This window comes from Zootoca vivipara, chromosome 11 (assembly GCF_965207765.1).
Source record: "Zootoca vivipara chromosome 11, rZooViv2.hap1.1, whole genome shotgun sequence".
Classification (NCBI taxonomy): domain Eukaryota; kingdom Metazoa; phylum Chordata; class Lepidosauria; order Squamata; family Lacertidae; genus Zootoca; species Zootoca vivipara.
This window is the reverse complement of record NC_142594.1, coordinates 30,859,672-30,876,811: the sequence shown is the minus strand read 5'-3', so window position 1 is coordinate 30,876,811 and position 17,140 is coordinate 30,859,672. Positions and strand designations below refer to the sequence as shown.

The 17,140-nt window shown below is 41.3% G+C and overlaps 1 protein-coding gene across 1 annotated transcript in view; it reads right to left on the bottom strand.

Annotated features, from left to right (window-relative positions):
- The window catches only part of SLC25A13 (solute carrier family 25 member 13), a 110,496-nt gene that overhangs the window by 20,029 nt on the left and 73,327 nt on the right, over nucleotides 1-17,140 (bottom strand). The window contains exon 14 of the mRNA XM_035129397.3: nucleotides 4,247-4,387. Within this exon, the coding sequence (XP_034985288.2) occupies nucleotides 4,247-4,387 (141 nt within the window). The remainder of the gene's footprint in view (nucleotides 1-4,246; nucleotides 4,388-17,140) is intronic.

Sequence of the window (17,140 nt, the reverse complement as noted above, 5' to 3'; positions counted from 1 at the left end):
CGTCGTCAAACACGCCCCCACCCCCAATTTCCTGAAAGCCCCCACCTGCTCTGCCTTCCAAAGTCCCAGGGAAAAGTTGGAGAGACTTTGGCTGGCATCTCAGCATGGAAAGGCGAGTTGTTCCAAGTTTACAGTTTTAAGTTATGTCCAAAGCACTTGAGCAAATATTGCTCCTGCAAACCAAAATAACAGGGCTAACAACACTGAGTACACAGATATGGGTAACTGAGCCATAGCTGCCAAGTTATCCCTTTTTTAAGGGATTTTCCCTTATGCTGAATAGGCTTCCTCGTGAGAAAAGGGAAAACTTGGCAGCTATGAACTGAGCTAGTTTTACTGAACGATACAAGTATTTTGAAATTATCTTCCCAGCTCACGTCAGGTTTGCTGCCTCCATTCCAAGGAGATGGCACACCCAACTCTAAAAAGTGGTCAGATAGGGGCTCCCACCTGCTTCCACTGGGAATCCCCCAAAGATGCTTGTTTTAGACAGGGAAAGCTCCAGCTGTTGAATTTTAATGTATACAGAAGTTCAATCCTACTCATTTGGGCCTGAATGGAGACAATGGTTTCCTATCCCATTACCGATGCTGATTTCCCCAGCATTGCTGACATACACTGTGTTGTCATCAAAAGTGGGGAGGGGGGGAGGGGCAGTGGAACTTACCCGGCCTCTTGGCACCATCGTGTGGCTTACTGGGAAGGAAAGGGGTAAGAAAGTGGGGCAGATCAAGTGCAGTTCAGATGCATTGGCAGGAGCACTGGATTGGCTCCAACGGGGCAGGCATGCCGTGTTGACCTCCCCACTGCCTCCTCCCTCCCGTTCCGGTAAACTGCAGTAACACCAGAGTCAGGAAGCCAACTAAGCTCTGCTGTTCCCTCTCCCTTCCAGAAGCTCTTGGCTATCTCCCTCTCATTACCTATTTTCCGTACATTCAAGCTCTAACTGAATTGCCACTTAATTCCAGCTTCTCCATTTTTTCCCTTTACTCCCCTGTGATTAGATACCTTGCAACTGAGGATTGCACTTCATGCATCTGATAGAGTGGACTCCAGTCTATCAAAACACACAATTTATTAGACTTTAAGGCCAATTTATGCGTCCATCTCAGCACCTAATTTATTAGTCTCCTTTACGCGGCAACAGACTAACATGGCTACCCCACTGGAGCTTTGCTTTAAAGTTTCTGAGAAAAAATTAAAATGAATTAAAACAACTTGGATAATTGGAGGAAAGTACAAAGGACTAAAGCTATTCAGAAAGCTGAATAAAAAGGCGTTAAAACAGGAAAAGCAACCTCATCTACCGATAATAGCTATTCCTCTAACAGGAATACCTATCATAAATAACATGATAAATTAAAAGGTTAACCTTCATGCTAACAAACATGTTCTTGTTAAATTACTAAACAAAAAATCCTAAGAATGTTGGAAAGTGTTTAATGTATTAATTTTTAAAATAAAGAATAACACTAACAATACATGCCATTCTGTTACATGATATATAATTCAAATCGCTTCAAATGGCATTTTTTAAAAGGTTGGTGGTTAAAAGTGGGCAGAGGAGGCAATTATAACAAATACACTTTGTCCATGAGAAGATGTAAGTATTACAAACATTGTGATACACATTCTAACTAAGAATTATAATCTGGAAATGACTTCCAAAAGAAATTATTATTATTATTATTATTATTATTATTATTATTTACTCACCCTTCACCCCAAGGTCCCAGGCAGGGTTAGAACAATTAAAAGGCATTGTTGCAAACAGTTTAAATGTAATCTACTTTCCTGTAAATCTATTTTGGCACAAATACGAAAAGATGATGAAAGTGCATAATTACACAGAGAAATATACAGCTTTTAGCTGCTCTGGTTTCTTTTCTATTTTGATTTTTTAAAAATATTGTTTTTAACTCTAAACTTTTATCAAATAATTTGAATGCATAATTTATTATACATAAGCCACTTATGAGTTTTTTTCATAGTTAAGCATAACAGTTTTTTATAATTATAGTAAAGCTACAATTTTACCTTTTTTATATAAAAAAAGTCACAGCCTCATGAATGTGGAGTATTTAACACATTCCCCTTCCTTCACTTATTTTCTTACATTTATCCTCCACCTTTCTCCTGCCATGGAACCTACAGCAGGTGTGGTGGCCTGGAGACAGTACTGATGGCTGAACAGAGAGGATTGGGGCCCAAAATTTGATCCCCATTCCCCTGTCCTGAGGTTCGCCCCCCCCCCTTTGGTCTCTCCCTGCCCAAACAGTGCCATAATGCAAATTCAAGGGAACTATTCCATAGAAAAGACTGCAATAAGACAGCTAAAATGCTAACAAGTCAATTGGGGGGGGCACCCCCCACATTAATTCCCATTTATTACCATGAACGTAGCGCTCAGGGCCATCTTTAGCATATGTGGTGCCGGGGTGCAAAGATCCACCCAGCGCCCCCAAATTACCATATTTCCCCATGTATTAGATGAGGTCATCCTATAACAGATAGTGGCGTGGGGGAGAAGCGGCGTGCCCACCAGCCATATGGTTGGTGGGCGCGCAACTCTCTCCCATGCTGTTGCGGGAGGAGAGTAATCCCCGCAGCCGTGAGGGAGGGAAGCTGCACACATTTGGCGCTCCCCAGAATTCAGCGCCAGGGTGCCCCGCACCCCTTGCACCCCCGGGTAAAGACGGCCCTGCTAGGGCTCTCCAGACTGAAAAGACACAAAATAGACAGCTCATGCATGCAAATTCCCTCGCTATCCTGGTAACAAGCAATTCTGATAGGCGCAACTGAATCATGAAGCAACATGTACATGGAATCCCTTCAGATTTCATTCCTTCCTTCCTCTTTTAAAGACTTCCAAATGTTTAGTATGCACATATACAACAAAGCTGGTATGTAACCAATGTTAACTCTGGTCAGATGTGTTTACATGGCAAGCCAAAAGAGAATTTATCAGCAGTAGCTACAGCTACTTTTTTGAATGGGTGAGTGTTTCTTTGACTTGCCGCTAATAGAAGGAAAAGCATCCGCTAGTGGCACTAGCTCTTGTATTGGCGGAGTGGTTTTACCATCACCACACAGGAAAGCAAATAGCACAGTATGGAGAGCATGAGACTCTTAATTTCATCATCGCGGGTTTGAGCCCCATGTTGGGCTAAAGATTCCTTCTTTGCAGGGGGCTGGACGAGGTGGCCCTCGGGTTCCTTCCAACTCTACCGTTCTACGATTCTATAACATGGCCCACCATCTAAATAAGACATCCCACCTTATTCCCCTTAAAAATAGGTAGAATTTTAATATCACACTAGGGCTAAGAAAAGCATGCAACTACAAAAATATCTTTTGGGGGAGGGGGGGCATATGGGCAACATTTAACTAGAACGCAGCTATTAGGATGAGTTGTAAGGTATCAACCAGTACTTAGGAACAATTCCAGGATCAAGCAAGAAGTAATACACAAATGCATGCAATAGTAGTTCACATGGTTTTCATGAACTGTTTTTTTTCTTTTTTGCGGGGGGCAACTGGGAGCAGTAAAGTGGTTGGAGGGAAGGGGCCCTCAACTCACTCCCATTCTGCTGCTCTCAGAGTCTAGCTCCCTTCCCCAACAGTATTGTGCATGCGTGCTTCTAAGGGCAACACATAGACCTTGGGAGTCCAGAAGATAAAGTTTCCTAATTTCCCCTAATTGCACAGCAACCTGGCTCGGTCAGATTGGCCAGAACTTCCAAGGCATCACAGCAGCTAAGCCAATGGCAGCTACAGAAATGGTGACATCATTATCTGGGGCTCCCTGGCAAAGAGGTAACAAAGGACTACTGTGATACCAGAGCAGATCGGCATTGTGTTGCTCAGAGACTAGGCGATTGCTTCTAAATAACAGTGTTTAGAATTGAGACGTATATTGGCTCAAGTCCAAGGAACAGGAGAATGCAGAAGCACACGAGGACACTGCTTGATGACGTTCAAGGTCTAGTTGCTGTGCTGATGGGCCCTGAGGTACTCTGGAATTAAGACCTTTAAGCCACGTGAGCCTGGCAGAAATTTCAAAGAAACATGAGCAGCTTTTGCTACAGGGACTGAGGTTTCTTTCACTGTTATTTTTGGGCACCGGCGTTTCTTTGTTTTTGGATACTGTTAAAAATTATGCCACTTTCTACTATTGAAAAGAGCAAGTTTCAAACAACATTTCAAATAGCATATTCTCTTCCATTCACAGCCAAGATGTATTTACCTTGTAGAGGCCAAAAAATCCCAGGTCCCGCAGTACAGTAAGGGCACTAACGCGTGGACCCGTCGTGATCTCTCCAGCCACTTGCAAGCGGATCTTGACAATTTCCAGGGGGTTTGTGAAAATCACTTGAGATGCTCCGGCCTGGAGTGGGGAAAGGAAGACACGTGAGTGGCCCTGTGAACATGTCTCCACTGTGAAGTACAGAAAGGAAGAACTCTTCAAATACTGCTAGGTCTCCATATACTTCAATGGTGCCTTCACAAGGATAGGGGTGAATTGAGGTGACACAGTGACGTTGCTTGACGAACTGCAGTGCAAAATGAACTGATGTTAATTATGCATTTTAATTGCAACGGATTTAAGGATTGCAAGCTACTGGTCTGTTAGACACAACGAGCTAAACGACCCTTAGATAAACATACGCCACTGTAAGGTGACCTCCACACAGCTTTGCTTAAAACGAAGTCAGTAACATCTATTTCCCTGATTCTGGAAGGCCAGGAGTAGAGTAAAGCAAGCCGTAGAGACATTTCAAAGCTGAATTATTAACTAAATAGAAGAAATGAAATCTGCCTGGCAGCATCTATCACAGCCTGGAAATCTGGCAGAATCTTTCTCTCTCTCCCTGTTTTGGCTCCCGTACAGAAAGCGCTGTGGAACATATGTATTTACAACAACTAATTTCCTCTGCTTTTAAAAAAGTTACTGAACTGAAAGTTTGTATATCCTCAAATGGCATCTTACTCAGTTGCTGCTAATCTGATGTGAACATCATTTCTCTATGCAAAAGGCAGACCTACTTTATTCAACTTGCTCCAGATAGCACTAGAACTCAAGCAGGAAACCAAGAAGAAGAAGTATCTGAAGAAGTGTGCATGCACACGAAAGCTCATACCAAAATAAAAACTTAGTTGGTCTTTAAGGTGCTACTGAAGGAATTTTTTTAGGAAACCAAGAGTTTCCTTAAGAACTCGGTAGCTTACTTTCATTTGTTTTTTTGCTTAGCGTAGTTAGTCACGAGGAACTGTCAACAGCCCGTTAAAACAACAATACTTAAGCAGACAAAAGTGCCTCACTAATAAAGCTAATCCTGAGTAGGACAACTAGGAAAAGCTTGGAAGATTTGGGATGCAAACCAGTCGTCCTGGAAGAAAAAGAAAAAAGCCTACCCTCTTCTCCCTCAAACCCAGCCAGCTCTGGGAAAATTCATCTCCTGCACTGGGATTCTGTGACTCCCAGGGCTGGACACCAAGTCCTGGGGAAAGCAAGTCTCTGAGGTATACAAAAGGGGAAAGGACAAGTGCCCTGGGTTGCTGCAGGGCTTGTGTGGCTCCTGGACCCAGTGGATCAGTTGAAGGTATTTTTTTTTGTTTTGTTTTCCTTGCAAATACATCCCTGCGCAGTAGCAAATCCTCGAGCTCTGTCGCGGTGAGCCTGGATATAAGGCACGACACCATTTTTCAAAATGTCCCCAAGAGTAATTGAGAGGAAGCAGAAGATGATGGATTGTTTACCTGCCTGTGCCCACTCTTGGCCAGAGGCCACAGAAGGAAGAAAACCAGAAGGGCAACAGAGGGGAGCGGGACTCTGATGAAACTCCTGTGTCACACACAAGTGCCTCTGGAGGTTTCCTGTGCTGGTTTTGCCTGCACTCATACTCCCGGAGTTACACTGCTATGCTTGCCAACGATAGCAGACAATGTTGTATTAAATGTGCTTGTGTGGGAAGAATGCTGAGAAGTACGCCGTATCTGTTCTGCTGTGCCATCCCCATAGCGCATGGGGCTTCGCAGGCATTTTCTCAAAACACATGGAGGGAATCTGACGCAGATGGATTATGTTAACAAGGCAAGGATGACAGTTCAAGTCTTAAATCCCTTTGAAATCAATGGTACTACTTGGGGTTATTAGAGGCCAAATCATTAGTTTCTGATCTCCAGCCAAAAACCCAACTCTGAGTCTAGCCTGGGCATTCCTCTAGTATTTTCCACAATTGATATATGCGATTAGCCATTTCCTTCTATTTATTTTAATGAGCTGCAACTGTGGATACCAAGCCTATATTGAAATAATTAAGACGAGAATGATATTCCTCCCGAAGTTTCAGAAACAGGCTGCTAAGCAGCTCTTAAAATCTGCATTATTTTAAAATGCAGGTTTGGTGTGTGAAATACCACCAAGCTTGTTGGAAAGTGGCAGTCTTTGCGAGCTGCGTTTAAATAATGAAACAAATGATGGGGGCTCTTAAGTATGCCAGGCGGAGAGCAAATTGCGCGGAAGCTCTGAACTGCAGCCCCTTTCCAACAAAAAGTCTGGGAACTCTGCAATCCTACCACAGTGAAAATACAGGTAGGGGAACGTTTAGTGGGGGATCGTATACTCTGCATGCAAAAGCCCCCTCCCCACGCTGTTTCTTCTGTTTGAAATCCTGGAGAGACATAGCCAGTGACTGTGGACAATACTGAGCTAGTATTCTCCATATACCCATTCCCAAATTATCAATGTATATCATCTCAATGGAGACCAGGGCAGCTGCCAACTGCTGGGTGCTTCTGGTGACAAGGAAAAACACACCTTTTCGTTACAGCCTTTTCTGAAAGTTAAGACCAGCCCATCTACTCTTATAGCTGTAAACTGGTGTTTACACCTGCTTTGCACACAGAAGGTCCCAGACACAGCTGTCTGAAACCCTGCAGAGCTGCTGCCAGCCAGAGTAGACAATACTGAGCTTGATGGACTTAATGCTCTGACTCAGTATAAGGAAGCTTCCGATAATACAACGATCGATATGGAAGTAAACACCAGAAGTCAAAGGGCATTCCTTTCAACGGGTCCACTCTGAGTGGGACTCAGCTAAAGCAACTCGTGCCTTTATGTATTTATATTTCGAAGTTTCATTGTTTTGCCTGGCAGCGGCAAAGTATCGAATCAGCAGATTGAACGCATTTGCTTAATATATGCAATTTCAGAGTTCACCCCATCCCTAAGTTTCACCTGCGCTTCAAATACATGGCTGGCTGAGGACAGCCCATGGCATCCCATGGGTGGCACTGACTCTGTTCATGTGTTTGTGACCAAGCACCATGATGGTGTCTGAGGAGGTGTTTTTTTTAATTATCGAAAGCAACATGCACAGTAATGGTGAAGAGGAAACCGTTATAACTCTTATTCTACCATTGGTAGGCTGAAGTCCTGGAAGGCTTCCACAATTAGCACAATTTCACACCCCAAACTACACATCAACCCTGTGAAGTACGTTAGGCTGAGGGACAGTGACTGGTCCAAAATCACTCTGGAGGCAAATACATGGGAATGCCATGGCCTAACCAACGGTGGTAAATTTAATTATGTCAATGCTGCAGAGCATGAATTGGAAAACTGTGAAACTCCAGATGTTATGGGGCTCCCATTATTCCTACTTATTGGCCATGCTGCCGGAGTTAAAGTTGAGGGTCCCCGGGTCCCCAGCCCAGAGCCAGGAAGTTGGGTTTGGGTGCAAGACCAAATCGCTACTCAACGAGGAAGCTTACTAGGTGGCCCAGGGCAAGCCAAGATCTGTCAGTCCTAACCTACCTCACAGATTGCTGTGAGGCTTCCGAGGAGCTTCTGGAGGAACAGTGGGATCAGAATGTTATACTCACAAGCAAACAAACAAAAGAAAAGGGGTTTATGTCATGGCAGCCTGCAGGAATTTAAAGCCCTCCTGCGCAAAAACATTGCTGCTTCAGAGACTTCGGCGACATCCCATAAACTACATTATATATGCAAGGATTTGATTAAAAAAAAGTAAAAACAAAAACAAAAAAGCACTTAAAGTTAAAATATCTCTCTGTTTTTAAAATAATAAATATTGCTGGAACACTTTTATGGAACAGCAAGATGAGGATCAATGTTGAATTGTTTCAGCATTCAAGGACCACACAACACGACAGCCCTAAGTCGCCTTATCCACTCTCTACTGTAGGTTAATATGTATTTTTATGGAAATTTGTTTCTGCACTTTTTCAGTAACAACTCTTGACTTCAAAACGAAAACCACAATATCACTAGACACCTCTCGATGGCAGTATAGCCTTGTACACACGTGTCTATCATTCTTCCTTTCTCTTTCTTTCTTTCTTTCTTTCTTCATCATATTTTCTCTGCACTCCCCAGGAGAAATGGGGAGGGGGTAGGGAATCGGATATTTCTCCTTTGTCTGAAAGAAGAGTGTTCTGTCACTTAGGAGGGGGGGAGGGAAATATTACCACAATGCTGGTGACCACCTTAATTACCATTTAGGAGGGAAAGAAACTTGATTGTTTGCTTGACCCACCACTCAAAAACAAGGTCTCAGGTCATTACACGCAACTGAACTAAGAGAAAAGCGTGAAATGATAAAGGCAACTTCTTCTCCCCTCCTGCTTCTTCTTCCCTTCCCATATCCTGCACCTCAGACTCCAGAGAGGACACAGCAAACTTTTGCGAATCATAGAATTCTGGACTTGGAAGGGAGGGACCCCCGATGAATTGGCTGCAAACACAATGAAGTTCAGGTTTTGAAGAATACCATTTATTTAAGTGCAATCAATAGATGCATTTGCCTTGTTAAAGATAGAGGGAGCAGCTTGAACGCTGGGAAAAGCCAATTTGTGAGTTAAAGGTTGTAGCTGAACATCTTTCAAAAAACAAGGTTGCATGGACTAGCAAAATAATTTAGGAAGAACCCTGCATTCTGTTTCCAAGAATGGCTAGTCAGGGGTATCTGGAGTCCCCAAAGAGGATAATTCTGTTTTTTTAAAAGCCCCTACTTAGTTGCCTTTTGTTCTATACTAAGGAATTCCAAATACTAGGAGATCCAGCCTTTCGATAACTTTGGCAGCTCCTTTCCACTCCACACATTTTCCTGCTCGACAATGTTATTACTGAGAGGATGGCCACATAGGCACTGCAAAAATAGGGAAAATTTGTCATTAAAGCATGGGGGGTGGGGAATAGGAGAAGTATTTGCCCCCCCCCCAAAAAACCAGTACATGTGCTAATTCTTTAATAAGTGTTATTTAAGCAGAAATACAATATACAGTGGTACCTCTACTTACTAATTTAATGTGTTCCGAACACACATTTGTAAGTTGAAAAAAATTGTAAGTCGAATCCCATAGGAATGCATTGGGAGAAAAAATTCGCAAGTTGAAGCAACCCTATCTAAAAATTCGTAAGTAGAAAAAATCCTATCTAAACCACATCCAAGATGGCGGATGGAGCTCCATTTGTAAGTAGAAAAATTCGTAAGTAGAGTTATTTGTAAGTAGAGGTACCACTGTATCTCACAATAGTAGGGGATGCAGTGATCAGTTGACCCGTGCGTGCCGGCTGTCTTAGTGGAAAACTTTTGATAGGCACCCACAAGGCCCTCCCTGCTCTCTTTTCATGGTTCTTTAAACCAGACGTGGATCAGGAAGCCCTTCAGATAGAGAAGATGTCTTCAAAAAGAGGACTGTCCTCTTTAAAGCAGATCACGCGGCTACCCTGTTTTTGAGCGAGGAGCTACAGACCTCTGCCTGCAACTACAGAGCTAGCTGCACCACAGACTTCAATAAAAAGTATGACAATATTGGTCAAAGTTAGCAACTTGCAAAGTTATTAACCAGGGTGGTACATGCAGAGAAGGAATCTCATTTTAGTCCACTGAAACTTGTAGCCATCTTGGCTCCTCTGAATGACAGAGCATTCCTAGAGAGCCTTCCTTCCTACAGAGGCTAGACTGCCTCCCTCCTTGTTGTCCTACCAGCAGGTAAAGACTGTTTTTATGCTGGTGGGCTTTGGGGGACAACTGACTGGGTTGTTGTTGTTTTTTTACTACCTGTAGATTGTTTACTAGATTTGATGAATCTATTTTTATATCATTTTATTTCTGTTATACATTAATTGCTTTTTAACTTCTTCTTTTTAAAAAGGTTTCTGTGTTTTATCCATGTTTGTTTTCATTTTTGTGAGCTGCCTTGAATCCCAGTTCTCAAGAAAAGGTGTAGGCAGGAAATAGATAGATAGATAGATAGATAGATAGATAGATAGATAGATAGATAGAAGAAAATAGAGTCCTGACCGGGTATCTTCTCATCTCACTTCTTTCTGCTTTTCTGCTACTCAAATTTTCATAAGCAGAGAACCAGTGTGACTACACAATTCTTGCATTTTGAAATTACTAGAAAAGGGTTGTTGTTGTTGTTGTTGTTGTTTTTAATTGAGGAATGCTCCCCTCTTATTTTTTTTTAAAAAAAACAATTTAAAAAACAAAAAGGGATTTATCAGCCCAGCACAATATGAACACACAACTTAAGGACTTTGGCAGTACATTTTTAGCTTACAAAATGCTGAAGATTTCTCTTTAAAAAAAAAAAATAGCTGGTAAGGTAAGGTGTACGAAACCATGGAATTAAACAATATGAAATAGTAATATTTCTACCAACACGGCATAGATTTAATTTAGTGAGGAAAAAGACGAAAAAATTTAAGATTTCCTCATTCTAATTTTCTAACGGCATGTCTAAGTAGGAAAAATATAGTTTATTTACAAGCTCTGACCAGTTCTGTGCTATAAAAACAGAAGACTTGATATTTTTCACTTTATTAGCTATAGCAGTTCTTCAGAAGCTGAGCCAAGAAATCAAAGTGGAGCCTATTTGATTGATGTTATAAAAGCAATTAAGTCACAGGTTTGTCAAATATGTTAACATTTGGCTCTGCCTCTAGTATGTGTCTATTTTGACTGCAAGTAGAAGAAGTAGTAACATTTAATGATTTACAGACCTTCCATGTCTTAAGGTCTGGTAGCTGAATTAAATCTATGACACCACCCCTTTGCCTTTATTTGAGCATTTGCAGACTGTGGTAACCTTTTAAAGACAACAACAACATTTCATAACTATTTCTCTCTTCTTAATTCAGTTCTTATTAGTGGTCCAGCAATAAGATTTCAATCACTTGGAGCAAACAAACAAACATTAACACAACAGCAACGGCATGCCATGAAATGCAATATTAAACCATAATACATTCTAGTACAGATTGTCAAGCTTGGCAACTACCCAGCATAGCTGCCAAGTTTTCCCTTTTCCCGCGAGGAAGCCTATTCAGCATAAGAGAAAATCCCTTTAAAAAAGGGATAACTTGGCAGCTATGCTACCCAGGTGAGGTTCCATAAAATTGTCACTGCTTTCCAGGCCACCTGAAATGTAAGGAATGTTTTATATTTGAAAAATGAGAATGTACTGGCTCCGAAGTTAACAACTCACCAAGCAATTTCTTCCTTGGCAAATTATAAGATGGGGCAATTTTAACAGATAGTGACAAACATATTCCGTTTCAGTCTTAGATCTTGTGGCAATACCTCCTTGTATGGCTCTTGTAGAAACTGGGTAAGCATAGCTTGACTGGTGGGATACAGCTCCATAAAAGGATAAATGGCAGAAAAACATGAATTCCTGATAGATTTGGTATCTTTTAGAATATCACATGGGACTGTATCCCTTTTAATTTTCTGAAAGAACGGGGGGGGCAGTTTTTTAAATTAAAAAAATTGTATTCTAGTAAAAGTTAAAACTTTGGATTGCATTTGAAATTGGTGAAAAACCAAGCAACGCTATAAATTAAATTTGAAAACTAATAATTCATAATGAACAGACAGCAGAGAAGCTTGAAGTAACTATTTTTCAAAGCAGCGCCTTCTCCCCCCCCCTTTAAAATGAAAAGATGCTTAACATTTTTTTAAAGAAAGAAAGGGTGGGTGGCAGAGGAAACAACACTTTTATAAAAAATGTAGCCCAAAGGTAAAAATGGGCTCACGTAAGCAACTTCAATCCTGCCAGAGATAACCACTCTCATTCCTACATAACAGACTTCAGTCGATACCAGTGTTGTATCCCTAAATCATTCAGGAGAATGAATTACTAAGTGAAAACAAAATTCTAGGTTCTTGAGGCTGCTCAGATTATACCTCAGAAATGGATCTGGCTATCTAAGCCAATATTCCATATGGAGTATCAGCATATTCCTATATGCTATACTACAGAAAACTCCCCTTCCCTAGAGAAGTTCAAATCTCTCCCCCCCCCCCCCGAACAAGAATTATTATTTTTCCACACACAAATGAGGAACAACTTCTTTCCTAAATACTGTGTGTACACACACACACACACACACACACACACACTCCACCACAAGTATCTTTCCCGCTCCTGGAATAAAGTGCAGCGTTTTATTTTATCCATAATGCAGACTTCTGCCAAATGACTTATCAGAACAAGGTCTTTGCTTACTGCAAAAGTTTTCATTTTTCTTCACACAACAGTGGCACATATTCCCCAAATTAATTTTTTTAATAAAACCAACCACCTGGATCACAAAAGCTGCAATCCTCATGAGTTTTGCAATGATTTGAAACAATATCCAAAGTACACTTTACACCAACTGTATCAAAAACTCTTCGCTTGGAAACAAAAGCAAAAATAAAATAAAATGCAATAAGCATTCTTGCTATTTATGCCTTGTGCCAAACGCAGATGTTTCTAACAAGGTTGCCCAGTTCAAATCCTTGCAAAAATCACTCCCTGGGGTGGCACAGACTCCAGGAGTCTCTGAGGGTGCATACATTTTGCCAGTATACATGCAAACCCTACGATACAGTTGTGTTTAAGATTCTCTAAGAGAGACATGGAAGGTGTTTCTTGCTGCAAGATTTTTAAGTGGGCAGCTGCTTAAATTTAGAAAATAAGAAAGGAATACTGTATCACGTTAGGGCTGCTCCCAGACAAGTGGAACATACAAATAAATTGTTGCCCTTCCATGAAACGAAATGAAAATTTACTATTAGGGATATTGCACTGTCTATATGGTCCTCCTATGTTCTATTGCCACCAGTAGGCATGGCATAGCTGATATCAGCGGCAAAAGCCCATTCCTCCTGAGCAGTGAAATGAGAGAGGGCAGGCGGGGAGAGAACAGTTGAGACTGTTAAAAAAGAGAGAGAGCATTTACAGCATTTGGCACTAAACACCTTCTCATTTGAGCACGATTGACCATTACAATCCCTGAAATGTCAAAAAATGAAGTGTTTTAATATTTGCTTTGGGTTGGAAGTTTAGAGTGGCAGTGTTTAATTAGGAAGGAAACGTGTTCCTAAAACAGTGGTGAATGAAAAAGGGCTTTATTTCTCTTTGTTTTTAAAATAGCTTTATAATGGCAAATTGCTAAACACCCTTTCATATTTTGCTTAAACTTCCATATTTAAACAGGAGTACCCAGGAAATTCAATTTTTAAAAAAATCAACAGGTTTATAATATGATGCCTACATGTTAAAGTGAAAGTGTGCTGAGCTGTGATACGCTAACATGCCTGATGCATCACTGCTAACATCTATACCTGTGAAGGTTGCACTATTTTTACTTCTTAAAAGCTCCCAGGCTTTCTACAATAAGTAAAAAAGATGCAATAAGCACAGGGACAGGGACATTGTGCGGATGCCCCATAAAATGTGAGTGAACAGGGCATGACAAGTCCAGGCTAAATGCCTAGTTACACTGCTTTACAACACACATTCTTCCAGAATATTGTGCCACTGGTTTTTAATCAAGTGCTGTGTTAGAATTTCGACAGCACAGCAGAAGTGCACAAACTGTTTCTGTTTAGCCCTCCTATTGTTAACAAAAACTTCAGTGACAAGCTTGTTTGTGTACTTTCAGAACTATTTGCTTTGATTATTTGCATCCTTTCCACACATGCCATTAGAGTCAACACAAGTTTGGTGTTTCTTAAATGCCACTGTGTTTTCTTAACAGGTTATCATTTAACCAGCTACAATGCTTCTCTCCAAGCCTTCTAGCAAAGACATCAAATGATACTGTAATCTGCTGTGAAAAGGAATTACATCTGAGAAATTAAAATGCAAAACACTACTGTATTTATATTATCATTAAATTTACTTTTCCTCCAAGCAGCCCAAAGGTGGCATACACACTTCCCCTCATATTATTCTCACAACATCTCTGCTATGCTGAAAGTAGTGGCTGGCCCAAGGTCACCCCATGAGCTCCATGGCTCAGTGGGGATTTGAACCCTGGTCTCACAGGTCCTAGTCCAACACCCTAACCACTACACCACACAGGCTTAGCGTGCACCCAGATCACAAGTCTGTACCCACACCATTTTTAGGCGAGCTAAAGAGCCCTTCAAGCAAAGGGCTGGGTGTGTTGCAATTATGCTCGAAGCTCCATGAGACTTTTGCAAACTGTGGATCAAGCTATCAGAGCAAAGAGCATGCCATCAAACACTTTGCAACTTACCACACTAACAATGCACAAGTCCCCCCCCTCCAAATGACCTTAAAGATGAGAAACATTTCAAGACTTGTGACTAAACAGGGCAATTTGCACATCAATCCTCCTTACGCTACTTCCAATATCAAAATAACCTTCCAAGACACCTTTTGTCTCTTTAATGAGAAGATGGAATTGGGCTGTCAACTGTATTAAGTACCGTGGGGTCATGAAACAAAAACCTCTTATTTTCCCTAGCGAAGAAAATAAGTTCACTGCAACTGAAGGCGGCTTTTTCCATTGAGACAAGCAGCTTTGTGGGTTGCAAGTGCAGAAGTCAACCATGTGTACTAATTCTCACTAATTCTGCAAGGTGAGCTCCCCAGTGACTCAAAAGTCAAGGAATGTCAACTGCAGCGCAAACAGCAAAGCGCAACTGTGCTTGTGACACCGAACCAAATTCCAGAAGGACAATATACCTGTTGAGCCTCTCGAAACACTTGTTCCTATTCTCGATGTCACCGTCTCTCGTTTTGGGGGGGGGGACCCAACATGGCATACAGCAACTCCTTAGCTGGAATCAGTATACGTTTATAAAAAGCAAACAAACCCCCAAACCTTTATTACAATGGAAGCTAAGGGCAAAACAAAACCCTCGTTAAGGCAGCAGTCCTACATGCACTTAGCTGTGGCTTAAGTCCCACTGAAATCAGTGGGTTGCACTTGTAAGCAGACATGCGTAAGACTGCACTGCAAATCAAGCTACTGCTGAGCAGATATGACAAGTGAATATTGAAATGAAAATCTGCTGTCCTGTTGAACAGAGGACAATGGAGCCAGTGTATGTTTCCACCTATCTCCTGCCTATGTTATACTTCAACAGGTGACTTCATGATTATCCCAGACTCAATAATTTTATAAAATTGATGTGTAAAAATGATACATGGGAGAAGAAGGGGGGGAAAATGAGACATTGCACTACCTTTGTTACCCAAAAAAATCCTTAATAAAAATAATTAATAATATTAATAATAATAATAATAATTTTAGGGGCTTGTGTACTGGAAGGCCTGGAAGGAGTCACCAAGACAGCATTGCTGCTTCCTTCCGTCTCCGTAGGATGAATCCATCTCACTGGCGTAAAAATCAGCAAAAGTCAAAATTAAGGACAGAACTTGCAACCATTTGTTATGTGACCTAGAGTCTGTGAGTCTTTCGTGGAATCTTTTTTCTTTTTCATGAGGCAGAAATCTAAAAAGGGGGCAGCATGAGCGGGGAAACAGAAGCTTCTTTTTTGCACTGTTGTTTTCTTTCCTGCAGAAGGACATATTTTTCTCCCTTCCTCCACCAACTGCTTTTCTCACCCAGGAGGGAAAAAGAAGTGGCAACCGTATCTTTTCACGACAGAGGGTATAAAAGGGACAGTTTTAGTCTGAAAAAGGATTAAGAAGCCCCTCTTTTCCTTCAAACTGTAGCCTCAGCAGCTGCACCGTGTAAAACAACAACAACAGCAGAACTATACCTATTGCGTAGCTCTGTAAGGCTTTCAAAATTAATCATCCACTGGCCTAGGTCTAGACCAACCACAGTCAACAAGTGGCTTTATTTCTGATGTTCAGGTGTGAGTGCTGTTGCTGATGCAGCCGAAACAGCACAATCCACCCCAAGGGGGAAGTATCAGCAGACTTGAGAGAGAGCCCCGAGGTCTGCAGAAGTACAAAAACACCTCCAGAGGAAACTAACCCCAATAAGGACTGGCCACAGAAGACCCTTGCTTACTGTTGAAGGAAAAAAATGGAACATTGAAAGGGTGGTGGGAAGGGAGCACAGCTGATTAACACACCGAACAGAAAGACTTCACACACACACTTCAACATTTTGTTGCCGGTTTGTTAAGCCTCTGTTTAGAAGAACGAGGGAAAATGAGAGAGAAAGACAATATAGAGAGAAAGACAATACAAACCGGGACCTATGTACGAAGGGTAGGATACAAGATTTAAAAATAAGTATGAAATGAAATGAAATAAATATGGAGGAATTACCATCTCTATCCATGCTGCCAACTTTGAAAGGCTGACTGGAACATAAACAAAACAAGGCCACCCATAAAGAGACAACACACGTCTCATCCTACCTACCTGGCACTGTTGTCTGCCCTCTAGTTAAACACTTCAATTCAAAGAAAGCCCTGGGCTGTTTGCCACCAAACACTGACTGCCAGGAAATTATGCAGAATCACATAATTAATTTTAGAGTCTGGATGCCGGCTGAAAGATTCAGCATACACAGTACTTTTTGAAAATACGGCTATGAAATGGTCCTCTTTCAGAACATGACTGAGCCATCAGAAGGTACTAAAAAGATACCTGTGCCATTACTTTATTTTCCTAAGTGTGTGTGCAAAGTATCCACTATTTAGAATTAATTAGGAAAATCAATCAGCTGCACAAACTGACACAATAAGTAAATTGGCCATAAATGGTGCTATAAAAATGAATAATAATAATAATAATAATAATAATAATAATAATAATAATAATATTTTGTCTGTCTGCTATGGGGCTTTTGGTCATTTGCAAATCTTTCTTCTGCATCCCCAAA